The sequence below is a fragment of the Pseudophryne corroboree genome, chromosome 6 (assembly GCF_028390025.1).
Source record: "Pseudophryne corroboree isolate aPseCor3 chromosome 6, aPseCor3.hap2, whole genome shotgun sequence".
Lineage (NCBI taxonomy): Eukaryota > Metazoa > Chordata > Amphibia > Anura > Myobatrachidae > Pseudophryne > Pseudophryne corroboree.
This window is the reverse complement of record NC_086449.1, coordinates 423959580-423987434: the sequence shown is the minus strand read 5'-3', so window position 1 is coordinate 423987434 and position 27855 is coordinate 423959580. Positions and strand designations below refer to the sequence as shown.

The 27855-nt window shown below is 43.6% G+C and overlaps 1 protein-coding gene across 2 annotated transcripts in view; it reads right to left on the bottom strand.

Annotated features, from left to right (window-relative positions):
• Positions 1–7381: 7381 nt before the first annotated feature.
• Positions 7382–27855, bottom strand: part of FAM185A (family with sequence similarity 185 member A) — a 190561-nt gene continuing 170087 nt past the window's right edge. The window contains exons 5-8 of one of the 2 annotated variants that reach the window (XM_063926994.1): positions 13746–13787; positions 10785–10880; positions 8869–9003; positions 7382–8535 (exon numbers count right to left, since the gene is read on the bottom strand). In XM_063926994.1, the coding sequence (XP_063783064.1) occupies positions 8420–8535; positions 8869–9003; positions 10785–10880; positions 13746–13787 (389 nt within the window). In that variant the 3' untranslated portion in view covers positions 7382–8419. The remainder of the gene's footprint in view (positions 8536–8868; positions 9004–10784; positions 10881–13745; positions 13788–27855) is intronic. The other variant, XM_063926995.1, reaches the window with a different exon arrangement.

Sequence of the window (27855 nt, the reverse complement as noted above, 5' to 3'; positions counted from 1 at the left end):
ATTTAAGTGGTTCAAACCAATGTGACTTTTGGAACCCAAAACTACATTGAGATCCCAAAGTGCCACTGGAGGCACAAAAGGAGGCTGTATATGCAGTACCCCTTTTACAAACGTCTGAACTTCAGGGACTGAAGCTAGTTCTTTTTGTTAGAAAATTGACAGGGCCGAAATTTGAACCTTAAAGGACCCCAATTTCAGGCCCATAGACACTCCTGTTTGCAGGAAATGTAGGAATCGACCCAGTTGAATTTCCTCCGTCGGGCCTTACTGGCCTCGCACCACGCAACATATTTTCGCCAATTGCGGTGATAATGTTTTTGCGGTTACATCCTTCCTGGCTTTGATCAGGATAGGGATGACTTCATCCGGAATGCCTTTTTTCCTTCAGGATCCGGCGCTCAACCGCCATGCCGTCAAACGCAGCCGCGGTAAGTCTTGGAACAGACAGGGTCCTTGCTGGAGCAGGTCCCTTCTTAGAGGGTAGAGGCCACGGATCCTCCGTGAGCATCTCTTGAAGTTCCGGTTACCAAGTCCTTCTTGGCCAATCCGGAACCACGAATATAGTGCTTACTCCTCTCCATCTTATCAATCTCAGTACCTTGGGTATGAGAGGCAGAGGAGGGAACACATACCCTGACTGGTACACCCACGGTGTTACCAGAGCGTCTACAGCTTATTGCCTGAGGGTCCCTGGACCTGGCGCAATACCTGTCGAGTTTTTAATCATGTGGAAGACTTCTGGGTGAAGTCCCCACTCTCCCGGGTGGAGGTCGTGCTGAGGAAGTCTGCTTCCCAGTTGTCCACTCCCGGAATGAATACTGCTGACAGTGCTATCACATGATTTTCCGCCCAGCGAAGAATCCTTGCAGCTTCTGCCATTGCCCTCCTGCTTCTTGTGCCACCCTGTCTGTTTACGTGGGTGACTGCCGTGATGTTGTCCGACTGGATCAACACCGGCTGACCTTGAAGCAGAGGTCTTGCTAAGCTTAGAGCATTGTAAATGTCCCTTAGCTTCAGGATATTTATGTGAAGTGATGTCTCCAGGCTTGACCATAAGCCCTGGATATTCCTTCCCTGTGTGACTGCTCCCCAGCCTCGCAGGCTGGCATCCGTGGTCACCAGGACCCAGTCCTGAATGCCTAATCTGCGGCCCTCTAGAAGATGAACACTCTGCAACCACCACAGGAGGGACACCCTTGTCCTTGGTGACAGGGTTATCCGCTGATGCATCTGAAGATGCGATCCGGACCATTTGTCCAGCAGGTCCCACTGGAAAGTTCTTGCGTGGAATCTGCCGAATGGGATTGCTTCGTAGGAAGCCACCATTTTACCCAGAACCCTTGTGCATTGATGCACTGAGACTTGGCTCGGTTTTAGGAGGTTCCTGACTAGCTCGGATAACTCCCTGGCTTTCTCCTCTGGGAGAAACACCTTTTTCTGGACTGTGTCCAGGATCATCCCTAGGAACAGAAGACACGTCGTCGGAACCAGGTGCGATTTTGGAATATTGAGAATCCAATCGTGCTGCCGCAACACTACCTGAGATAGTGCTACACCGACCTCCAACTGTTCCCTGGATCTTACCCTTATCAGGGAATTGTCCAAGGAAGGGATAACTAAAATTCACTTCCTTCGAAGGAATATCATCATTTCGGCCATTACCTTGGTAAAGACCCGGGGTGCCGTGTTCCATACGGCAGCGTCTGAACTGATAGTGACAGTTCTGTACCATAAACCTGAGGTACCCTTGGTGAGAAGGGTAAATTTTGACATGAAGGTAAGCATCCTTGATGTCCCGAGACATCATGTAGTCCCCTTCTTCCAGGTTCGCAATCACTGCTCTGAGTGACTCAATCTTGAATTTGAACCTCTGTACGTAAGTGTTCAAAGATTTTAGATTTAGAATCGGTCTCACCGAGCCGTCCGGCTTCGGTACCACAACAGTGTGGAATAATACCCCGTTCCCTGTTGCAGGAGGGGTATCTTGATTATCACCTGCTGGGAATACAGCTTGTGAATGGCTTCCAAAACTGTCTCCCTGTCAGAAGGAGACATCGGTAAAGCCGACTTTAGGAAACGGCGAGGGGGAGACGTCTCGAATTCTAATTTGTACCCCTGAGATATCACCTGAAGGATCCAGGGGTCTACTTGCGAGTGAGCCCACTGCGCGCTGAAATTCATTGAGACGGGTCCCCCACCGTGCCTGATTCTGCTTGTAAAGCCCCAGCGTATACTGAGGGCTTGGCAGAGGCGGGAGAGGGTTTCTGTTCCTGGGAACTGGCTGATTTCTGCAGCCTTTTTCCTCTCCCTCTGTCACGGGGCAGAAATGAGGAACCTTTTGCCCGCTTGTCCACGAAAAGACTGCGCCTGATAATACGGCGTCTTCTCATGTTGAGAGGCGACCTGGGGTACAAACGTGGAATTCCCAGCTGTTGCCGTGGCCACCAGGTCTGAAAGACCGACCCCAAATAACTCCTCCCTTATTAAAGCAATACTTCCAAATGCCGTTTGGAATACGCATCACCTGACCACTGACGTGTCCATAACCCTCTACTGGTAGAAATGGACAACGCGCTTAGACTTGATGCCAGTCGGCAAATATTCCGCTGTGCATCACGCATATATAAAAATGCATCTTTTAAATGCTCTATAGGCAAAAATATACTGTCCCTATCTAGGGTATCAATATTTTCAGTCAGGGAATCCGACCACGCCAACCCAGCACTGCACATCCAGGCTGAGGCGATTGCTGGTCGCAGTATAACACCAGTATGTGTGTAAATACCTTTTAGGATACCCTCCTGCTTTCTATCAGCAGGATCCTTAAGGGCGGCCATCTCAGGCGAAGGTAGAGCCCTTACAAGCGTGTGAGCGCTTTATCCACCCTAGGGGGTGTTTCCCAACGCACCGTAACCTCTGGCGGGAAAGGATATAATGCCAATAACATTTTAGAAATTATCCGTTGTTATCGGGGGAAACCCACGCATCATCACACACCTCATTTAATTTCTCAGATTCAGGAAAACTACAGGTAGTTTTTCCTCACCGAACATAATACCCCTTTTTGGTGGTACTCGTATTATCAGAAATGTGTAAAACATTTTTCATTGCCTCAATCATGTAACGTGTGGCCCTACTGGAAGTCACATTCGTCTCTTCACCGTCGACACTGGAGTCAGTATCCGTGTCGGCGTCTATATCTGCCATCTGAGGTAACGGGCGCTTTAGAGCCCCTGACGGCCTATGAGACGTCTGGACAGGCACAAGCTGAGTAGCCGGCTGTCTCATGTCAACCACTGTCTTTTATACAGAGCTGACACTGTCACGTAATTCCTTCCAACAGTTCATCCACTCAGGTGTCGACCCCCTAGGGGGTGACATCACTATTACAGGCAATCTGCTCCGTCTCCACATCATTTTTCTCCTCATACATGTCGACACAAAAGTACCGACATACAGCACACACACAGGGAATGCTCTGATAGAGGACAGGACCCCACTAGCCCTTTGGGGAGACAGAGGGAGAGTTTGCCAGCACACACCAGAGCGCTATATATATACAGGGATAACCTTATATAAGTGTTTTTCCCCTTATAGCTGCTGTATAGTTAATACTGCGCCTAATTAGTTCCCCCCTCTCTTTTTTTAACCCTTTCTGTAGTGTAGTGACTGCAGGGGAGAGAAAGGGAGCTTCCCTCCAACGGAGCTGTGAGGGAAAATGGCGCCAGTGTGCTGAGGAGATAGGCTTCGCCCCTTTTTCGCGGACTTTTCTCCTGCTTTTTTATGGATTCTGGCAGGGGTTAAATGCATCCATATAGCCCAGGAGCTATATGTGATGCATTTTTTTTGCCATCCAAGGTGTTTTTATTGCGTCTCAGGGCGCCCCCCCCCAGCGCCCTGCACCCTCAGTGACCGAAGTGTGCTGAGAGCAATGGCGCACAGCTGCAGTGCTGTGCGCTACCTTGTTGAAGACAGGACGTCTTCTGCCGCCGATTTTCCGGACCTCTTCTGCCTTCTGGCTCTGTAAGGGGGCCGGTGGCGCGGCTCTGGGACCCATCCAAGCTGGGCCTGTGATCGTCCCTCTGGAGCTAATGTCCAGTAGCCTAAGAAGCCCAATCCACTCTGCACGCAGGTGAGTTCGCTTCTTCTCCCCTTAGACCCTCGATGCAGTGAGCCTGTTGCCAGCAGGTCTCACTGAAAATAAAAAACCTAATCTAAAACTTTCACTAAGAAGCTCAGGAGAGCCCCTAGTGTGCACCCTTCTCGTTCGGGCACAGAGATCTAACTGAGGCTTGGAGGAGGGTCATAGGGGGAGGAACCAGTGCACACCAGATAGTCCTAAAGCTTTCTTTAGATGTGCCCAGTCTCCTGCGGAGCCGCTATTCCCCATGGTCCTTACGGAGTCCCCAGCATCCACTTAGGACGTTAGAGAAATATGTTTAAAAAAAATGTTTGTAATATTTTCTTACAGGCCTCTAACCACGGTATACACTACTTTTCATTTGTTAATATCAGCATTTGTGCATACATTTTCCTAGAAAATCTGAAAAGTTCGGCAGGTATTCCATTAATAAATTTAGTAAGATCACCACTTTTACAATAAGAAAGAAAGAAGATTTTTCTAGTGCTGTACTACAGAAATGGTTTGAACATGGCAGCTCCCAAAGCACCACTGAGGGGGCAAGTCAGTGAATATAAACCCAGTAACTGGGAACACTGCTTTCATTTTAGGAAGTAAAGGACCTTTTGAAACCAGAATACACGTTTTATATGGAATCAGGTGATTTTGATTTTTTACTTCTGCCTTGTTCTAGGTGTTGGTGTTTTTGAACTTAATTTATTAGGAATACAGATGATCCAAAAGTGCCTTGAGTCCTACTGGAGAAAGAGTACTATACAAGTTATAAATAAACTTATTATTATCCAGTCTGTTTAACAAAACCAAAATGGTCTTGACATTTTCCTACTCATGACACAATGCTATACTGTATTTTCAACAAAAACAGAATCCTATCTTAATTTCCCATCTAAAGACAAGAGACTTCTACCTGAGACCATTTGTTCTTGTACTGAACATTCTGCACTGCTCATCTAGACCTCAATTCCTGGCACATCAGTTTAGATGAACAGCATTTTTAGATTAGTAAAGAGATTATTCAAGAGCAAACTTTTCCTGAACATAAAAAGAAACACGATAACTGCTGTGAAGAATACATTATTTTCAAATTATCCAGAACTTAAAACACAACTTTTCTTACTGTACTATATTTCTTCTGAGTATCACAGTAAAACGGGATCCGGTCTTTAGGTCGACAGTAAGTAGGTCAACTACTATTGGTCAACAGTAAGTAAGTCGACATGGTTTCTAGGGCGACATGACGTAAGGTCAACATGAGTTTTTCACATTTTTTCATTTTTAGAATTGTTTTCATACTTTACAGTCCACATGGACTACAATTGGGAACGGTAACCTGTGCCGAGAGCAGCTGTAGCGGAGCAAGGCACCTTGTCCGAAGCATGGCGAGCCATGCGATGGGACACAGTGCACTAATTGGGGTTCCCGGTCACTGTACGGAGAAAACGACACCCAAAAGAGTAAAAAAAATTCATGTCAACCTTTTCTCACGTCGACCTAGAGACCCTGTTGACCTAGAAACTATGTCGACCTACGTCTTATCTACCTAACATACCACACCCCAGTAAAACATATCCCACAAAAGATGATCAACACAATCAAACTAGCTATTAGAATCATAATGGTGTGCCATAACTCAGATTCAGTAAGCTGTAGGAACTGCAAGGCAGTAACAGATACATAAACATGCTTTGCCCTAACCAGTCACTTAAAAGTAACAATGTGGAGTGAGGAGTAACAAGTTCACCAAATAGTATATTACTGGCTGGGACAGACTGGGGCTCTCTACCAGCCCTGGCATTGTATTGGCAGCACACGCACATCAAGGGATCATGGTCACGGCACACCACTTCCCAGTGTCTTTATATACCGGGAGGCGGATCTGCTCAGCCAGCCCGTCCCTGCGCCTGGCAGCCAAGCAGAGCACCGGGAGGAAGCCCTGCTTAGGCAGCCTCAGTCTCTCCGTCATTTGCCAGAAGTGCCAGATGACCAGTCTAGCCCTGATTGATGGGAAAATAATAGTAAGCGTGAATGGAAAAAGCAGAAAATGGGGCAAAAGACAAAAGTATTTTTAGCTTAATGTAAGGCTATATATATTAAAAGGTTGTATATTAGTAAAATAATGAACACGTCCCTCAAACTGAACAAGATGTACCATTATACAGCATTTGGTACATCTGCTAGAGAACATTATTGGCAGCATGTAAAGTATGTACAATTTAACCTTGTAGATGCAGTTCTAGAATGGGAGTGCAGTGGCAAACGCAGGATTTTCATGGGGGTTTTCCAGAGCTGGGTGGAGCCAAGCACGGGGGCGGGGACTGAGGTGACCCAGTATATGCTGGGTCCGTAAAACTAGTGTGTCTGTGTATATATATACCTCCCATTCCTACCTCCAAGATTTTTCACGTGCTGCACCACTTCTCTGGAATTCCCTACCTCTCCCCCTCAGACTCTCCACCTCTCTACAAAACTTCAAACGGGCTCTCAAGACCCACTTCTTCACCAAACCCAGACAAATCTCATCCTAACCCTCTGTTCCACATTCTCTATGTACCCCCATCTGTGTCACCCCTGTCTGTCCACCCCTCCCCTTTAGAATGTAAGCTTTCACGAGCAGGGCCCTCTTCCCTCATGTGCTTATCCTTTGTCTTACTTTAATAATCTTCAACTGCACCACATCCAGCAGTCTTCTGCCACCTGATACTTATTCCAGTGTCATCTGCTGATGTAACTATGTTTATTTACCCTGTACTTGTCCTATACTGTCATCAACTGAAAGTTGCTGTTTTCCTGTTTGATTATTTATGTACTCTGTAATTGGGCGCTGCGGAACCCTTGTGGCGCCATATAAAGGATAATAATAATAATAATATATATATATATACATACAGTACACGTTTATATACGCATGTATATATATCATATGTGTGTGTGTGTGTGTGTTTATATGTATGTATATACATGTGTATATATGTATGCACAAATTGCACATGGATATATATGTACTATAATTAAAATAAATTAAACTTTTATGAAGCACTTACAAGTGCCACCAGGAAGAGAGCAGGCTGCAGAGGACGCTAGACAGCCATTAACAATACTCATGCAGCATTAAAAAAAAAAAGATTTTTTTTTTTTTTTTTGGTGGAGGGGGGTTTCTGGGTGCTCGGACACCCCCCCTGGGTGCGCCACTGGAGTGATCAATTTGTTTTGTTCTTTTAAAAAAAATAAAAAATAATCAAGTATTACAAAACATTTGATACATTTTTATTGTAAAGTGCAGTGTCAACTACAGTGTCACTTTCTTTATATACGAATCAGCTGGAAGAAGCTGCTTAGATCAGGAAGGCCAACCATTATTGTGCAGGAAACACATTTTTATATTAAGAAACAAAAAGGAAATGGTCACCCTTGAGACATACACTCTCATCAACAAATGATGCTAACCATGTGACCACTAGCCTATTCTACACCCCAGGGAGCTATCGGCAACACATAATCCAACAGCGCACAGTATACTACAGACCGCTAGAAACACCACAGAAGGCACAATATCCACAGTTTTCTCTTGTTCTCCTGTACAGGGGAAACCCCATATTGTAGACAGACACCCAATATACATGTTTACATGTTTTAGGTGGGTTTTTCCGTTAATTCTTTGTATGATGATGACCTTTTTTTTAGAATTATTTAAAATATAAATGTTGAAGATCTTGCTCTACTATAGTACTTTTATCCTCAGATCACTATTTATTGTAGGCTTTCCTATTATTACGGTGAAAAGTAGGCCATCCTTCGTTTCTACATTGAAAGAGCAAGCAATATGGAAGACCATACATATCCATGTAGATGTACAAGGCACGGTGCATTAGAAAAGGTCTTATTAAATCTACATTATTACTTGAAAATTAATTTCCTGTGATTTCAGGCAATGTTTTTATAAACGTACATCTGCCAATCAGTTAATATATAAAAACAAGGGCAATGGCTCATACCCAGAATTGTCCATCACTCACATACACACATTTTGTGGCCAGCACACAGGGACATCTTACCTGTATAATTTTCATACTCTCAAAGAAACCATTATAAAAGGTTAAGGTCTGATTAATGCTGTACTTTCCTGCTGAACATACACTGTGAGAGGAAAATCCCTCAATACTTTTAAAATGTTTTAGGTGTTTTAAACTTGGCTCAATTTGTAACTGTAGTGGCAAAACAAATGTCTAATTGACTGATCCACTCAGAAAATTCAGTTAAGTCCAGTGTTCTGTAGAAAGCTCAGGTGGTATGAAGTTTCAGTGACTGCAGCCAGTCCTGGAGTTTCAGGTACACCGTGCCTCTTCTAGACTCTGCCTCAATCCAGCTTTGCGTTTCATTAACCAGATTCATAGTGGCTGCAAATGACACATAAGAACAAATGTGCTTAAGTAGACTAAACTATCCTCTGATTCACTATCAAGCAAAATAAAAATGAGCAAACAGGATGATCTTTGCTGTGGTGGCTAATAACTGCACAATGTCTACATGACCTAAGAAACTGCCTATGTCTTAAGCTATTTATTATGCATTCAATTGGTTCCAGAAATTGTTATTTCTTTAATCTGTCTCATAATTACACGTTTAACAGCAGTATAACAGTGTACAAATAAAGTTGGTACCTATTGAATGTAATGCCAGAGCAGGCACACATATTCTATACTGGACACTACCTAAGTGGACAAACTTACCTTTCAATATTGTCTGATCCTCTCTGCAGGTGTTTTCGATATCCTGTAATGGCACTTCAGGGCTAACATTAATCTGAGCTCCCGATAGCTGTAAGTAGGCCTGTAGGTTTGTTGGTATTTTTAATGTAATACTTCCTACAAATGACAATGAAAATATATTAACAGCTAAAAAAATAAGCAGCAACTAAATTAAAATATGGAAATGGTCATAATCGTAAAAAGCACCATTTAGTATTCTAATTTGTTACTGCATTTATTTATGCAATGTAAAATGGCAAGACTTTAGGTGTGTACACACGGTAAGATTTTTTCTTACGATTCTGACTATATAGTCAAAATCATAAGGAAAGTTAGTGCAGATCACAAGGTGAAAGTCACCTAGCGGTCCCGCGAGGTCAGTATCGCAAGCCTAGACAGACTGTGCAGCAAAGTCAATTTTGACTATCTCATAGAAAAGATGGTCAAAATTGACACTTAGCCAAAATCGTACATAGCCAGTATCGCAAGCACAGTCATCTATGTTTGCGATACCGACATAGTCCCTATCGCATAATGAGACTCGGGGTTTAGCCTGAATATCACCATGTGTACACACCTTTAAAGCTGACCAAACATTACCCAAATATTGATAGTTGAAACTATAATCAGGAATGAATGGGAGCAAACAATAACTGTCCAACTACTCCCAAACTCCGAAAACAGTCATTCAGACAAATTGGCTAAATCAGCTATTAGACTGACAGTGGCAGCAAGTGGGCTGCATGATGAAGATGGGTAGCTCATGTATGACAAGCTGGTGTGCAGGAGGGTGGGGCATGTGTGATATGCTGCGGGGGCAATACGGATGCCCTCCTTGCACTGCATGTATGACAAGCTGCACTGAGTTGTGCTTGACATGCTGGTGGGGACAGGAACATGTGTGCAAAAGTTTTGCTGAGAAGGGGTATGATGGCATATATGACAGTTTAAAAAAAATGATTTATGGTTTGTCTTATATAACAATATAGGTAGCTGCAATTCTATTTACAATTCTCTACGTTCCAATGATCTATTATTGTAGTGTGCCACTCACCTGTTAAGGCGCCACACATATATGGTTTCATTTTAACATTTATTGACTATATTTACTTACTATAAATACCTACGATCCATTGGCCATTCATAGGGGTTTCGTAAATGTATCCACATTATTCTAACAATCTGCACGAAGGTCCACTTGCCTTAAAATTTACTATTTCATACTACAATTACACGCAAGAAGCTGAGCGCAGCTCATTGTTATTTATTTGATGTCCATAGGTTGGTTCACCTCACTTACACACTAGCATTCCCAGTTCAGTGCACAAGTGGAATACCGTACTATATCCCGGTGCATGGTTTTAGCCTACTTTGCTCAGTTGGTCAGTTGTAGAGAGGTTGGCTGGTCTGACAAAATAGCTGGTTAGGTGTATGAAGAACACTTCAGGATCATTCAGTTGGTGAGATAACCTTGCAGTTACTTAGCTGGGTGAAAAGTTCAATTATGTGCGATACGTTTTATACTATGATTAGTAGGTTGCCGGGTGATACAGGATAGCATGCCAGTTTCTCCTTAACCCTGCTGTGGATGCCACTTGCTGCACAAGCTTGTTACTTCAGCTTCTGCACTACTTTAGAATAATGCAAGACAAAGAAGAGACTCCTTCCTCAAAGCTTTTATTATGGCAACTATCAGCAAATGTGCTCAGTAAATATGAACCAAGGGTTTTAGGAGCACAGGGGACACACCGCTGTTGGGACCATAAGGCTGATGTACTATTTTAGTGGTGGGGTAGTCCAGGAGAGGGATCTACTACTTTTGAAGAGGTCACAACTAGTGAGGGATGTTCTCTTTAAAATTTAAAAATGTATTTAAAATATTACAATGATATGCTCACCTTTGTCAGATTTCAGATGTACCTTGCCAGCCTGACTGACATACACATCTATTGTTCCTTGATTAGTAGCAGCCATTAAACAACCATCTGTGGAGTCTGAAAAAAAAAAACAATCACAAATACTAACACTTTACTGGTCCATGCAGTGCTCTTCTTCCCACCGAGTGGCATGGGAGAAGCAAAACATGTGAATGCACCAGACATGCCATTTTATAACATAGTATACCTGCATGCATGATGGAGATGACCACACCTAATTATCACAGTGTGATGAATGAGTCTCTCAACTGAGATTTATATTTTTATATTAATTTATTTATGAATTAGCAACTGACTAAGGAAATGTTAATGCTTACAGGAAGGTTTTGAATCTTATTAATCCTAAAGGCCGAATTCAAATCTTATTGCGGGTTCCGTAACTCGCGAGCGCCTGCTGGCAGCTATTCATCATATTTCACATCCTCACGACCGTCGCTAAATCTTTTGTGCCAATCAAACACACATGCAGGTGACATACAATTTGCCTTGTAAGCCTTGGTTAGCACACGAAAAGAATTTAACTAAAAGTTTTAAGTTAACACGTTGCTCTACTATTAAACTAAGCATTTTTACGACGCAAGGGAAAAAACACAACTTTTTAGAACTTTGTGTGACAGAAAAACTATTTGTGCTAGAGGGGTGAAATTTGCTAAACCGTTTTGGGATAGTCCAAGGTCAATGTTCCCCCACTTCCTTTTAACGCACGCAGTATGGCTTATTTTTCACAAGTACAGTCACGTTAGTTAATAGCCACACCTCATATTTTAAATTCTAACAAAATAAACATAATTAAGCAGCTCAGACAAAGTCATTAATATGGCCAAGAATCTAATTAAATAAAAATACATGACACAATAAATGGCAACTTTTTTAACACTAAAGTTATGCTTCCATTAACAAATACAGTATTTTCTGCTCCCTATAAATCAAAGGGGATGCAGTTAAGATCACGGTTGTCTGAATCCCGGCTGTCGAAATAGAGACTTTGGAATCCTGACACCTGACAAAATCCTGACAGTGTGAGTATACGGACATCGGAAGTCCGACAAGTGGGATACCAACTGTTGTAAGTATAGCCGTCATGCTTGGATTAATGTCGAGGGTGGGGTGTTTAGGTTTAGCCAACACAGAGGCAGTTAGATATAGGTTGTGGGGGTGGGAGATTAGGGTTAGGCTGTGGAAAACCGGGTGGGAGGGGGTTAGGTTTCGGCACTAAGGGGGGAATGTTAGGGTTAGGCTGCAGGGCAGGAGGGGTTAGGCTTAGCACCACCAGGGAAGGTTAGGGTTAGGTACTAAGGGGGGAGGGTTAGGGTTTGGTGGTAGGGGACAGAGGTTAGCACAGTAAATTCACCCCTGTTGGGATTTCATACTATTTTGACTGCCGACACCCTGTCTTTCGGACATACATACTGAATCCCATCAAAGATATGTTCCACATAATGTGTAATTGGAAACGACTCTCCACTCCTTTGGTAGCAGAAGCTGGAGTATCGGGCATCTGGCTGAATAGGGTAGCGTGTAACTCAAAACTATCAAGATAGTAGTTCAGGCAATATACAATGTATTACTACGGGGCAGGAATAAATTGGTTGGAATAGGAGCGTTATTGGTGTATGCCTGCCTGTTCATTTTCCAACTGCACTAACAGGCATTTTATACAGGAAGAAAGGTGTTGGTCTTGTGCAGTTTAGCCACCACCTACATATCTGGGATACTTGTGCTCAGTGTGTAGCCAGGCTTGGCCCTTGTTAATAGTCTCCAGAGGACACCTCAGCAGAGGGGTTTTAATAAAGTTTATAGAAATGTGTGGGGTACAATTTCTTCTTAATTGTTACTGAATTAATCTTGGCAGAATGAAACCTTGACATGAACACATAATGCAAGTGCTCAATGTTCCTCTTTCATGCAGTAAGTTCTACTTCCTCTACATGTTTAGGCACATTAAGATTATTTTCAGCCCTTTAAGCGATTAAGAGGGGAGAATGTGTTGCTACAGAGGGGATGTGATACACGGTGTGATGAGGCTAAATCTGTTCCTACAAAAGGTGGTAGGAAGCATGCTTCACTACAGAGTAACTGGGAGAAGGGGAGGAATATGATGCTACAGAAGTCAAATATGTTACAAGTGAGGAGCATGGCTTGCCATCTATATGTGACTACGTGGGATAGCCATGCCCCCTGGAGTAGTGCATCATTTCACAAACTTCTGTCTCCATGAGGATTTTTCTTAAAAATTAAGTGACATATTGTACAGTTACAGAGGTTTCCATTTCCTATTACTGCAACCCTTTCAAACAAATACCACCTCACAATGTGAACCTCAGAAATGACAAAAAGGTTGTACACCTGTTCTACACTTTGTGGACTCTCCAATTCTTGCTAAAATCTAACACAGTAAACACTAATTTACATGAAAACACACTAAAATGTAAAGTTTGTTCTAGAGATAACTGACCACTGTTACCATGTTGTCATTATATTACTACAGGCAGATGCACATTTTTACCTAAATAAACTGTACCCATTGCTATGAAGAAGCAATATATGTACCCCTATAGGGAAGTAAAGCAGTGAATATAGCGTAGTCTTTCTGACGTGTTCCTTGTGGCTCTAAGGGTTTTGGAATACGAATGGTACTCCCATATGAGCATTAACCAAAGCACTCACAGTACGTGATGATTTTGTTAAGTTGTAAATGCACATATCCAGAATAACTGGAACCATCTCCAACTGTTATAAGGAAGGACAGTAATGACAGCCACAATATAGGGAGTCACTATACTATTCATCTACTGCCAGTAATTAGTTTGTGTAACTGTACAACAGAAAGTACCATGTAGTACTGTTACTATAACACATACATGCTGGAAAATGTTTAACAGAAAAAACAAATATAATGGAATGATCAGGTACAATGCATACCTACTGTAATATTCCCATGCTCTGTATTGAGTTTCGTATCACCTATAAGAAGCAAAACAAAAATACCCTTTAAATATTTACTATTGTGTGTTAGTGAATTTAGGGGGGAATTCAATTGTGGGCAAAGGTTGCAAAGTGCCATTGCTGCAGCGTTTAAACGCTGGGCAGGTCAGCCTGACTCACACCCTTTGTCTTGCCGATTCGCACCCCATTGGTTCAAAAGAACTCACTATCCTATGGGGTAAAGGACACTTTTGAGCAAGCTCCCTGCTGCAGTAGAGTGCGGCGGGGTGTCATGCGGATTCGGCCATGTGAGATTGAATTCCCCCCTCAGACTGAAAGCTTCAAAAGGGACAGGCACTGATATGGAGTGAGTTATAGTAAGCCATAATAAATAAATTTTTTGGAAAAAGGTGACCTGCACTAAATTACATCTACATGGCAACTTGTACTCAGATACAATTGGAAAATAACTTTAGCCAATGTAAACTTCTGGTTCCAAATTTTAATCTAATGTAAACTGAAAATATTTCACAGCAAAGGCACTCAACACTAAAATAACTTAGTGCAGTCATTAATAAACAGACAATATTTTAAAACAACCACTGTATCTCCAGCTAAACATAAAGTTGCCAAGACTGCTGAAAATTTGTCTTTTATTTGTGTGGTGCCACAAAGGTTCTGTAGCACTATACACAGGGGATGAAAATACAGTAACATTCCGAAAGTAGAAAGATGCCCAAGAGGACAATCTGTATTACACATCCAAATTATTCTTGGCAGTATTTTTATTGTGCACTAGTATGATCTTCAAAGTACATTTTTAATATCATATGCAGATTTAAAAAAAATAAAATGAAAACTAAAAATTGCTGCCTACATAAGTATTCAACCCCTGTGCTGTAAAATTTGCACAAATGGAAGATAGTGTTTTAGCAATTGGCTTTCAATTAGCCTATGCTTGGGAACCATTAAAAAAGTAATCTTTTGTCGACTGCATGTTGACATTTTCTGAATGTGAACACTGATATAATGTTAACATTGTGAATGTCAGTTAGTGTCGACAATGGGATTTTAAATGAATATGTTATGCTAAACCTAATCTACCCCTAAAATGCTGTGGACATTCTGACAATGTTTATATTACGTCAGTATCGGCATTGTGAATGTCGACATTCTGTCATGTTGATCTTATGCTGTCGACATTCTGACTGCATACCAATAAAAGACCCAGTGAGCTACCAGGAGACTTGTGAGGGAATCCACCGAGAGGCAACCATCACTAAGAAGTGGCTCAGGGGGAGACATTTTAAGCCTTGGAGAGAGATAAAATACCTTTATTTTCTAGGTCAACATGTGCTAGGTCTACAAGTCAAAAGGTCGACGTGAGTTTTCCTTTTTTTTTGGAATTTTTTCATACTTAACGATCCACGTAGACTACGATTGGAACGGTAATCTGTGCTGAGCGAAGTGGTAGCGGAGCGAGGCACCTTGCCCGAAGCATGGCGAGTGAAACGAGCCATGCAAGGGGACACGGTGCACTAATTGGGGTTCCCGGTCACTCTACGAAGAAAAAAAACGAAAAAAAAACCTCATGTCGACCTTTTGACCTGTCGACCTAGAAACCCTGTTGACCTTCCAACCCTGTCGACCTAGTGACTGTCGACCTGTAGTGGTCGACCTAAACATTGTCGACCTAGATATTGTCGATCTAATGATCCACACCCCTGTACGGGAGGGTGACCAGAACGAAGCCATAACTGGAAAAAAAAACAGATCAATGGATGACTAGATTTTGGCTGGGTCAGAAGAGACAAAAATGTAGCTTTCAGACCACAATTTAAAATGCTACGTGTGGCGCAAACTTAATAATGCCCATTCTTCAGCAAACACCATCCCAAAAGTGAAGCGTGTTGTGTTATGCTGTGAAGTATTTTTTTTTTTTCAATGTGGACAGAGAATCTGCTTTCAAAAATTGAAGGACCAATGGATGGTGCAAAATGCAAGGAGCTAGTGCAAGACAAACTGTTTTAGTCTGCTTGAAAACAATGGTAATTTACCACAGATAATGGATTCCCCAGGGGCTATCCAATTAGTTGCTGGCACTTATCTGGCACACAAAGCATAATCGGTGATAAGCGCCCGTTTCATTAGCGATAAGTGCAGCGAAAATACATAGGTTTGCTGCTTTTACGTATTTTTGCACACAAAAACCCCAAGGGGGGGGGGGGGGGGGGTCGGTTCCGTGCGTGCAGGCTAATTGGATAGGGGTGATAAAAAATAAAAAAAAAAGTGCAAACTCCCCTTCCCCATTTTTGGTGCCCATGGCACTGTCGCGGGTAATTGGATACCCCCTTAAATCTTGAACAAAATGTTAATCTATAAACTGGACAAGGATACTAAGCACAAGGGTGTACTACGGATTGCCGGCTGTCGGGATCCCGGCACCCAGCATACCGGCGCCGGAATGCCGGCAGCGGGGTGAGCGCAAAAGAGCCCTTGCGGGCTCGCTGTGCTCACCACACTGCGGGCACGGTGGCGCTTACCCTCCAGGGGTGTCGTAGATACCCCAAGAGGGGAAAAAGTTGTCAGTATACCGGCGGTCGGGAGTACGGTGCCGGTATGCTGAGCGCCGGGATTCTGACAGCCGGTATAACGAGTGCCACCCCAAGCACAAAGCCAAAGCAACACTGGTGTGGTTCAACTACAAAAAGGCAAATTCCCTACAATGGATAAGTCAAAGTCCAGATCTTAATCGAATTGAGAATTTGTATCTATATAACAAAACTGCAGTCCACAAGCGTCATGGTACCAATCTATACAACCTGGAGCAAATCTTCGAGAAGAATGGACAAAAATAATACCCAAACAGTGTGCAAATCTGATAAAAACTTACCACAACAGGAGTAAAGTGGTTTTTGCAACAATTAGGAAGTTCTATCACATACAAGTCTTCAGGGATTGTATACGTACACAAGAAGCATTTTTCAGTTTTTATGTATTTAGAATAAAAATTTTGCAGTAGTGAAATTAGAGTTGAAATGTTACTTTAAGAACATATTGGTTTGCAATAAAAATATTGTCTGAAACAATGTGTGTCATTTGTAATTGAAACCAATTTGTTGACTTATTAGGGGTTAAAACTTTTTCAAGCCTCTATATACATAATTACAACACATAAATCATATAATTACATAGTGACCACGGGAGGAGACAGGGCTCCAATCCGCAAGAGCTTACATTCTAAATGGGACATGGGTTGATATACAGAAAGGGAGGAGCGCAGAGTTGAAGAGTGCAGGGGCTGAGGACGGGTGTTCCGTTCCAATAAATAGAAGAGTTTTATGGACATGTTTAAAGGCAGAAGGCAAGTCTAATTAAGTGTGGGAGGAAATGTGTCGGAGTAGGGCACAACCATATATTCGTTTACACTGACTGGTGTTGTGCTTCTATACATGCTATTTTCATAACATAGGCAGACATGGCTTTCTGTATACAAGTAAACTACATAAAATGATACATATCTTAGCAAATATATTAAAGCTGTTAAAAATACAGCCAAGGCATTTACATGCTGCCAAAATGGATTTCTAAGGAAGTGAAATTAGTCATCCTTCCTGATTTGTGTACTATCATAACATAAGGGGAATACTATGGTTTGATGAGTATTGTACACAAAAAGAATAAGGATGACAAAATCATGGAATGAACTGACCACCTGTAGGATGGGTTTACACTGGGACAACAGTGATTCTTAAGGTGTGTACACACGGTGAGATTCGGACTTATCCGATTCTCACTGTGCGACGGGGGGCCGGGTCGGCACTTAGCCAGTATCGCAAGCACATAATGAGTGTGCTTGCGATCCTGGTTCTGTGCGATTTTGGCTAAGTGCCAATCCTGACTATCTCTTCTATAGAGATAGTCAGGATTGACTTGCCTGCATAGCCTATTTTTTCGGCCGATGCCGACCGCGCGGGGCCGCGCATCGGCATCGGTTCGGGATCGCAAGGCGACTGTCACCTTGCGATCTGCACTATCTATTCTTCCGATTCTGACTATATAGTCAGAATCGGAAGAAAAGATCTTACCGTGTGTACACACCTTTAAGCTCTGACATCAGTACCCCTCATAGGTCACGTTTTCCATGTCACCCGGCAGGTGCACTGTGTATCACCAACTGCCATACTGGAAAGATCCACCGGTGACCTGGAAAACATGGACTGTGTGGGGTCCTGAGGACTAGTGCACTAAGAAATTGGAACTTGCTAGATGGCTTTTTCATTTATTTTACAGATTCGGTGCACTTTGTATGGAGAAACACTTATAAGAAAGATCAGCTACTACAGCTTGTAGAGACAGTACTTATGGACAAGTGAAGTCAATGGGAATACTAGGTAGCGTTAATACTCTTAAACTGTACGATGGGAAGAGAGTAAACCAACCAATAAGACTATTACATGTGCAATATTCCAGCATAAAGACTTGAGCTGCATGCAGACACAAGATTCTATTATAAGAGACAATACAACAGAATAAAAACAACCTTAGAACCACTATTAGAAGGATAACATAACAGTAACACACTCTCACCCAGGGAACAGGCCTCCAGAGTTACAGCTATAATATACCAGTACATAGATGCTCTCAGCCTAGATACAGGATTATAGCGCTAGAGCAGCAATGTACACTGAGGCCACAATGTAAATAGTCTGAAGTCTGTCGTGACTTAAAAGTCACAGCAAATTGCAGAGATCTTGAGGTGGTTTTGGCCTCTATATTGTCATATGTATTAGCTGGTCATGTGGACGCGGAGATGCCAAGATCCTGGACAATGCATCACATTAAAAACATTTCTGTCATTCCAGCGTGTTTTGGGTGATTTTGCTTAATAACCAAATAATACGAGAGAAAATGGAAGTGCCCCCCACCCTGCCAAAATGAAAATGAAATCAGCAGTAGCACTGTCAGCCTAGGCTAATAGTAGGAAACAACAAGGAGGCCGCGCACTAGGCTTTACCAGCTAGTGCAGGTGGCACTCTAGCAGGGAGAGCATGGCTAGTCAGCATGCAGCTGGTTTCTCCTATCAGCAGAATCCAGCCCTGTGCGGTTAGCTGGAAGGCTTTTCTCAGCTCCTCTAGTGTTTTTACTACAGGACCCTGTAAGCCCCGTCATACCATCAATTTTATAGCTTTTTTTTTGTTCATATGGCCTTATTTTTGTCACACACGTGAATGCCTACAGGGACATACGGCATATAGGTAAAAAAAATAAGAATTTACTTACCGATAATTCTATTTCTCATAGTCCGTAGTGGATGCTGGGGACTCCGAAAGGACCATGGGGAATAGCGGCTCCGCAGGAGACTGGGCACAAAGTAAAAGCTTTAGGACTAGCTGGAGTGCACTGGCTCCTCCCCCTATGACCCTCCTCCAAGGCTCAGTTAGGATACTGTGCCCGGACGAGCGTACACAATAAGGAAGGATTTTGAATCCCGGGTAAGACTCATTACCAGCCACACCAATCACACCGTACAACTTGTGATCTGAACCCAGTTAACAGCATGATAACAGAAGGAGCCTCTGAAAAGATGGCTCACAACAACAATAACCCGATTTTTGTAACAATAACTATGTACAAGTAATGCAGACAATCCGCACTTGGGATGGGCGCCCAGCATCCACTACGGACTATGAGAAATAGAATTATCGGTAAGTAAATTCTTATTTTCTCTAACGTCCTAGTGGATGCTGGGGACTCCGTAAGGACCATGGGGATTATACCAAAGCTCCCAAACGGGCGGGAGAGTGCGGATGACTCTGCAGCACCGAATGAGAGAACTCCAGGTCCTCCTCAGCCAGGGTATCAAATTTGTAGAATTTAGCAAACGTGTTTGCCCCTGACCAAGTAGCTGCTCGGCAAAGTTGTAAAGCCGAGACCCCTCGGGCAGCCGCCCAAGATGAGCCCACTTTCCGTGTGGAATGGGCTTTTACAGATTTTGGCTGTGGCAGGCCTGCCACAGAATGTGCAAGCTGAATTGTACTGCAAATCCAACGAGCAATCGTCTGCTTAGAAGCAGGAGCACCCAGCTTGTTGGGTGCATACAGGATAAACAGCGAGTCAGATTTTCTGACTCCAGCCGTCCTGGAAACATATATTTTCAGGGCCCTGACTACGTCCAGCAACTTGGAATCCTCCAAGTCCCTAGTAGCCGCAGGCACCACAATAGGTTGGTTTAAGTGAAATGCTGAAAACACCTTAGGGAGAAATTGAGGACGAGTCCTCAATTCCGCCCTGTCCGAATGGAAAATCAGATAAGGGCTTTTACAGGATAAAGCCGCCAATTCTGACACGCGCCTGGCCCAGGCCAGGGCCAACAGCATGACCACTTTCCATGTGAGATATTTTAACTCCACAGATTTAAGTGGTTCAAACCAATGTGACTTTTGGAATCCAAAAAAAAAAACTACATTGAGATCCCAAGTGCCACTGGAGGCACAAAAGGAGGCTGTATATGCAGTACCCCTTTTACAAATGTCTGAACTTCAGGGACTGAAGCTAGTTCTTTTTGGAAGAAAATTGACAGGGCCGAAATTTGAACCTTAATGGACCCCAATTTCAGGCCCATAGACACTCCTGTTTGCAGGAATCGACCCAGTCGAATTTCCACCGTCGGGCCTTACTGGCCTCGCACCACGCAACATATTTTTCGCCAATTGCGGTGATAATGTTTTTGCGGTTACATCCTTCCTGGCTTTGATCAGGATAGGGATGACTTCATCCGGAATGACCTTTTTCCTTCAGGATCCGGCGTTCAACCGCCATGCCGTCAAACGCAGCCGCGGTAAGTCTTGGAACAGACAGGGTCCTTCCTGGAGCAGGTCCCTTCTTAGAGGTAGAGGCCACGGATCCTCCGTGAGCATCTCTTGAAGTTCCGGTTACCAAGTCCTTCTTGGCCAATCCGGAGCCACGAATATAGTGCTTACTCCTCACCATCTTATCAATCTCAGTACCTTGGGTATGAGAGGCAGAGGAGGAAACACATACCCTGACTGGTACACCCACGGTGTTACCAGAGCGTCTACAGCTATTGCCTGAGGGTCCCTGGACCTGGCGCAATACCTGTCGAGTTTTTCCCAACGGTTTATAATCCTGTGGAAGACTTCTGGGTGAAGTCCCCACTCTCCCCGGGTGGAGGTCGTGCTGAGGAAGTCTGCTTCCCAGTTGTCCACTCCCGGAATGAATACTGCTGACAGTGCTATCACATGATTTTCCGCCCAGCGAAGAATCCTTGCAGCTTCTGTCATTGCCCTTCTGCTTCTTGTGCCACCCTGTCTGTTTACGTGGGTGACTGCCGTGATGCTGTCCGACTGGATCAACACCGGCTGTCCTTGAAGCAAAGGTCTTGCTAAGCTTAGAGCATTGTAAATGTCCCTTAGCTTCAGGATATTTATGTGAAGTGATGTCTCCAGGCTTGACCATAAGTCCTGGATATTCCTTCCCTGTGTGACTGCTCCCCAGCCTCGCAGGCTGGCATCCGTGGTTACCAGGACCCAGTCCTGACTGCCGAATCTGCGGCCCTCTAGAAGATGAGCACTCTGCAACCACCACAGGAGGGACACCCTTGTCCTTGGTGACAGGGTTATCCGCTGATGCATCTGAAGATGCGACCCGGACCATTTGTCCAGCAGGTCCCACTGGAAAGTTCTTGCGTGGAATCTGCCAAATGGGATTGCTTCGTAGGAAGCCCCCATTTTACCCAGAACCCTTGTGCATTGATGCACTGAGACTTGGCTCGGTTTGAGGAGGTTCCTGACTAGCTCGGATAACTCCCTGGCTTTCTCCTCCGGGAGAAACACCTTTTTCTGGACTGTGTCCAGGATCATCCCTAGGAACAGAAGACACGTCGACGGAACCAGCTGCGATTTTGGAATATTGAGAATCCAATCGTGCTGCCGCAACACTATCTGAGATAGTGCTACACCGACCTCCAACTGTTCCCTGGATCTTACCCTTATCAGGGAATCGTCCAAGTAAGGGATAACTAAAATTCCTTTCCTTCGAAGGATCATCATCATTTCGGCCATTACCTTGGTAAAGACCCGGGGTGCCGTGGACCATCCCTACGGCAGCGTCTGAACTGATAGTGACAGTTCTGTACCATAAACCTGAGGTACCCTTGGTGAGAAGGGTAAATTTTGACATGAAGGTAAGCATCCTTGATGTCCCGAGACATCATGTAGTCCCCTTCTTCCAGGTTCGCAATCACTGCTCTGAGTGACTCAATCTTGAATTTGAACCTCTGTATGTAAGTGTTCAAAGATTTTAGAATCGGTCTCACCGAGCCGTCTGGCTTCGGTACCACAATAGTGTGGAATAATACCCCGTTCCCTGTTGCAGGAGGGGTACCTTGATTATCACCTGCTGGGAATACAGCTTGTGAATGGCTTCCAAAACTGCCTCCCTGTCAGAGGGAGACGTCGGTAAAGTCGACTTTTGGAAACGGCGAGGGGGAGACGTCTCGAATTCCAATATGTACCCCTGAGATATTACCTGAAGGATCCAGGGGTCTACTTGCGAGTGAGCCCACTGCGCACTGAAATTCATTGAGAACGGGCCCCCACCGTGCCTGAGCTTGTAAAGCCCTAGCGTCATACTGAGGGCTTGGCAGAGGCTGGAAAGGGTTTCTGTTCCTGGGAACTGGCTGATCTCTGCAGCCTTTTTCCTCTCCCTCTGTCACGAGCAGAAAAGAGGAACCTTTTGTCCGCTTGCCAACAAAGGACTGCGCCTGATAATACGGCGTCTTATTTTGAGAGGCGACCTGGGGTACAAACGTGGATTTCCCAGCTGTTGCCGTGGCCACCAGGTCTAAAAGACCGACCCCAAATGTCCCCTTTCAAAGGCAATACTTCCAAATGACGTTTGGAATCCACATCACCTGACCATTTTACTGGTAGAATTGGACAACGCACTTATACTTGATGCCAGTCGGCAATTATTCCGCTGTGCATCATGCATATATAGAAATGCATCTTTTAAATGCTCTATAGGCAATAATATACTATCCTTATCTAGGATATCAATATTTCCAGTCAGGGAATCCGACCATGCCAACCCAGCACTGCACCTCCAGGCTGAGGCGATAGCTGGTCGCAGTATAACACCAGTATGTGTGTAAATACCTTTTTTTGGATACCCTCCTGCTTTCTATCAGCAGGATCCTTAAGGGCGGCCATCTCATGAGAGGGTAGAGCCCTTGTTCTTACAAGCGTGTGAGCGCCTTATCCCCCCTAGGGGGTGTTTCCCAATGCATCCTAACCTCTGGCGGGAAAGGGTATGCAGCCAATACTTTTTAAGAAATTATTAATTGTTATCGGGGGGAAACCCACGCATCATCACACATTTTATTTCTCAGATTCAGGAAAACTACAGGTAGTTTTTCCCTCACCGAACATAATACCCCTTTTTTTGGTGGTACTCGTATTATCAGAAATGTATAAAACATTTTCCATTGTCTCAATCATGTAACGTGTGGCCCTACTGGAAATCACGGTTGTCTCTTCACCGTCGACACAGGAGTCAGTATCCGTGTCGGCGTCTGTATCTGCCATCTGCCTGACGGCCTATGAGACGTCTGGACTGGCACAAGCTGAGTAGCCGGCTGTCTCATGTCAACCACTGTTTTTTTATATAGAGCTGACACTGTCACGTAATTTTCAACAGTACATCCACTCAGGTGTCGACCCCCTAGGGGGTGACATCACTGTTACAGACACTCTGCTCCGCCTCCTCATCATTTTCCTCCTCATACATGTCGACACACACGTACCGACACCCAGCACACACACAGGGAATGCTCTGATAGAGGACAGGACCCACTTAGCCCTTTGGGGAGACAGAGGGAGAGTTTGCCAGCACACACCAGAGCGCTATATATGTATAGGGACAACCTTACAATAAGTGTCTATCCCTTATAGCTGCTTATATCTGTTATTTTGCCAAATAAGTGCCCCCCTCTCTTTTGTACCCTGTTTCTGTAGTTGCAGGATGCAGGGGAGATTCTGGGAGCCTTCCTACCAGCGGAGCTGTGTGGGAAAAATGGCGCTGTGTGCTGAGGAGATAGGCCCCGCCCCCTTCACGGCGGGCTCTTCTCCCGCTTTTTACTGGAAAACTGGCAGGGGTTAAATACATCCATATAGCCCAGGAGCTATATGTGATGTATTTTTCGCCAACTAAGGTAAATTCATTGCTTCCCAGGACGCCCCCCCCCCAGCGTCCTGCACCCTCAGTGACCGGAGTGTGAAGTGTGCTGAGAGCAATGGCGCACAGCTGCAGTGCTGTGCGCTACCTTATGAAGACAGGAAAGTCTTCTGCCGCCGATTTATGGACCTCTTCTTGCTTCAGCATCTGTAAGGAGGCCGGCGGCGCGGCTCCGGGACCCATCCATGGCTGGGCCTGTGATCGTCCCTCTGGAGCTAATGTCCAGTAGCCTAAGAAACCCAATCCACTCTGCACGCAGGTGAGTTCGTTTCTCTCCCCTAAGTCCCTCGATGCAGTGAGCCTGTTGCCAGCAGGTCTCACTGAAAATAAAAAACCTATTTAAACTTTTACTCTAAGCAGCTCAGGAGAGCCACCTAGATTGCACCCTTCTCGTTCGGGCACAAAATCTAACTGAGGCTTGGAGGAGGGTCATAGGGGGAGGAGCCAGTGCACACCAGCTAGTCCTAAAGCTTTTACTTTGTGCCCAGTCTCCTGCGGAGCCGCTATTCCCCATGGTCCTTTCGGAGTCCCCAGCATCCACTAGGACGTTAGAGAAATGAGGACTAAAGGATCTGTGGAAGGGCTGTTTATTTCTTCTTCATTATCACAGTGCTGCTATCTCCCCCTGTCCAGAGGAAGCTCTACTACAGTATTATAGCATTCTGTATAATCATGAAGAAACTAATATCTAGACGAATATTGTTAGAAAATTTAGGCCCATATTCAACCACACATTGTGATAGAATACCGTACTCTGACATCAACAAATTTCCAACTCACTTCTATTGGGTGTGAGGGAAAATCATCTTGCACAAGATTTGCCACCTTAGGAATAATCATTAAAATAAATGCTAGCACAGCACACATTAATTTCTCTGATATCTTTTATGCTGCAACTAGTCATCCATAAATCACTCCCAGTGCGCATTATATATTATCAATGAAAGATTATCAAGGAATGATAGACGCCAGGAAACGTGTTGGTAGAAATGACTGAGGGAACTTCGTACACCTGCCTTGCCAGCACAATATTTGTCTGGAACCATCAGGAGTGTGGAATTATCCTGGGATTCCATTCTCCAGGAATTGGTGACTATACTGTAAATTGACCAGTTGGAGCTGATGTAAAAAAAATGGAAATGTCCCTGTTTCAATTTTAATTTTGTTTGTGGAATAAATGTCAGTGTTTTTAATTACTTGGCATTTGAATACATATTTGTGTGATCCAACCCATAAGCCTCAGATGAAACAGAAGGTAAAAGATACCTTTATGGGCATTTTCCAAGCAGGATTACAAGTAAGCTTTATGTAAGGGTACATGTATATTGGTGGTACACGTGGTGCATTTTTCTAGCGATTGAAGGGGAGGAGCAACAACTGGTGGAAGAAATCCTCTTGTAGAAGGGTCCACAACTGCCTATCTACCTTTGGACATTTTTTGATTGAAAATACTACACTATACTGCTTTTATTGTTGTTTGTATTTCATGTACCTGGAGCAACATTGTGACCGGTGAATTGTGGACTTTCAGCACACCAAAAACAGCCGCATGTAAAGTATATCTGTGTTGATACTGGTCTATGCGCAATTGCAATATGGTATTTTTTTTTGTTTTTGCGTTATATATTGTAGCTACACACGTTAGCCCTGTTTGTGCGGTGCAAATGTCAGTGTATATTTTCCTGAACTTTCTGGCTTTATTTGCTAATAGTGTACTATGTACTTTTAGATTAGTATAGCACATCAGGACACATTTTAATAAAAAGACTTATGGAGCAGCTAAGTTGCAAAGTTCATGGTGCGCAAAATGAAGCTATTGAGCACGGTTTGGGGATAGGTGTATGTGGGCACATCTGTAGGTTAGAGGTCCATTTTATCCTGTTGTCTCCCTCTACCTACTGTGTACTAAAATATTATATATTACATATATATATATATATATATATATATATATATATATATACATACACACATCTATCTATATATATAAATCTATCAATATATATATATATATATCTATATATATCTCTATATATCGTTCCTTCTAGGCTGTTTTAGCAGGGTGCAGCACCCTGCCCATTTTTGAAATGTGAAAAAGCACCCTGCCCTTTTTCAGTGCACCCTGCAGGACCATAAATCACCCCCTTGTATACAGAATGCAACAGTCAAAGTGCATATTACAATGTTATTGTCTACTCCTTGCCCATCTCTGAAATTGGAACACAATTTATATCCTTAGCGAACCGGATGGCAGAGGAGGGACTGTAAATGACATCACTGCTGTGGCTGTCTGCATAACACAGCACTCTGATAAACAGGGAAAGAACAGGGTAAGCAGTGAGCATGTACTGCTTACAGTATTTCCCTAGTAGAACAGATTTTATTTTAACCCTTTGCTTAACTTTTCTGTTTTAGAACAAATACGGATTATAACCACTTTAGCACCGGAGGAGACATTTATGATTATCTACTAATGTATATGCTACAGCCGATCTTTCAAGAAGACTGGACATATACAGTATGGTTCTCAGAACAGATGTTGGGTGTTACATGGGTCTCCTATATGTATGTAGGGGTATATGATATACTAAGGGGAAAATGTATGTACAAAAACTATAAACATATGCGCTATGCTTTGTGCGCAAAGCGTCACATCAAAAATGTTCCCTTCAAGATAAAAATGTGCCCTCCTCAGTGATCAGCACCCTGCCCTAAAAAAATCCTAGAGTGAACACTATCTATATACACATATAAATCTTTTTCAATTCTTAGTATAGATGTTGCATAAATGTTGTAATGGTCTAATTACTTATTTATCCGCTCTTTAGACACAACATTACGGATTCAGCTGTTGTAGGGTGAGGGTATGTGGGGTGAGCGAGTGTAGATTTGGCCTCTCCTCAAAGACAGCACATGCCATAATAACCCGATGGTTATACTGACCACACAATCCTTTTCTAATCACCACTGCGAAAATTCTGCTATGACTACAACAGCTGCTAAGTACAGACAGCTGGATAACTATATAACACTAAGGCCGTCCAGAAGGCTTTCTCCCCCTCTTCCCCAAGGAGGTGTTCGATTAGAAAATTCCATTACTTCTGGTCAGATTATTTAAAAAAAAAGCAGTGGAGAAAATAACTTTTTGTGGGTGGAAGGAAATGGTTTTAGAATTAGAAAAACAGAATATAGGGGGAAAAATAACAGCAACAAAGTAAATGTAATTACTGTGTTTACCTTAGGGCTAAAAGTAAACATGTCTGAAAAGATGAAATAAACGTAAGACTATTTCCCTATACAGAAACAGACACTAGTCTTTGGAATTTAGCGAACCACCTCTGCAAGACTCCATTGGGGAAGCTGGTCCAGTTCCTCGCTGTGTCCCCCTTCTTGTAAACAGACAAAACCAAGAGAGGTCATATGGCGTAGATAGCCATACTGGAGAACCTGCACTATTTCAGTATGGCTTCAGACTAAAGGTCTGCACAGTCGCGTACACCCAAGTTTCATACACAACATACGTTTGTAATCTGGCCATGATTTATTTTAGAGAACAAGATTACCTTCCGGTCACACAATTCACTTGCTGGACTGAAACACAATAAGTTAATAAAGACGCTGGGGCTTATAGAGAGCTGGAAACAGGTGTACTCAGAAAGAAACAAGTATATCTGCCCATATGAAGTGTTGTATGTATCTCAAGATCAACTGTATCTGTGTGTGTACTTGGCTTACGATTAGTATTCATCATAATCATGTACTTGTACCTGCACTATACTAGGTGCATAAGACATGCTTCCTAACAGGTGTAAACACTTACATCCAGTTCTGCATAGCTGATATTTGCATG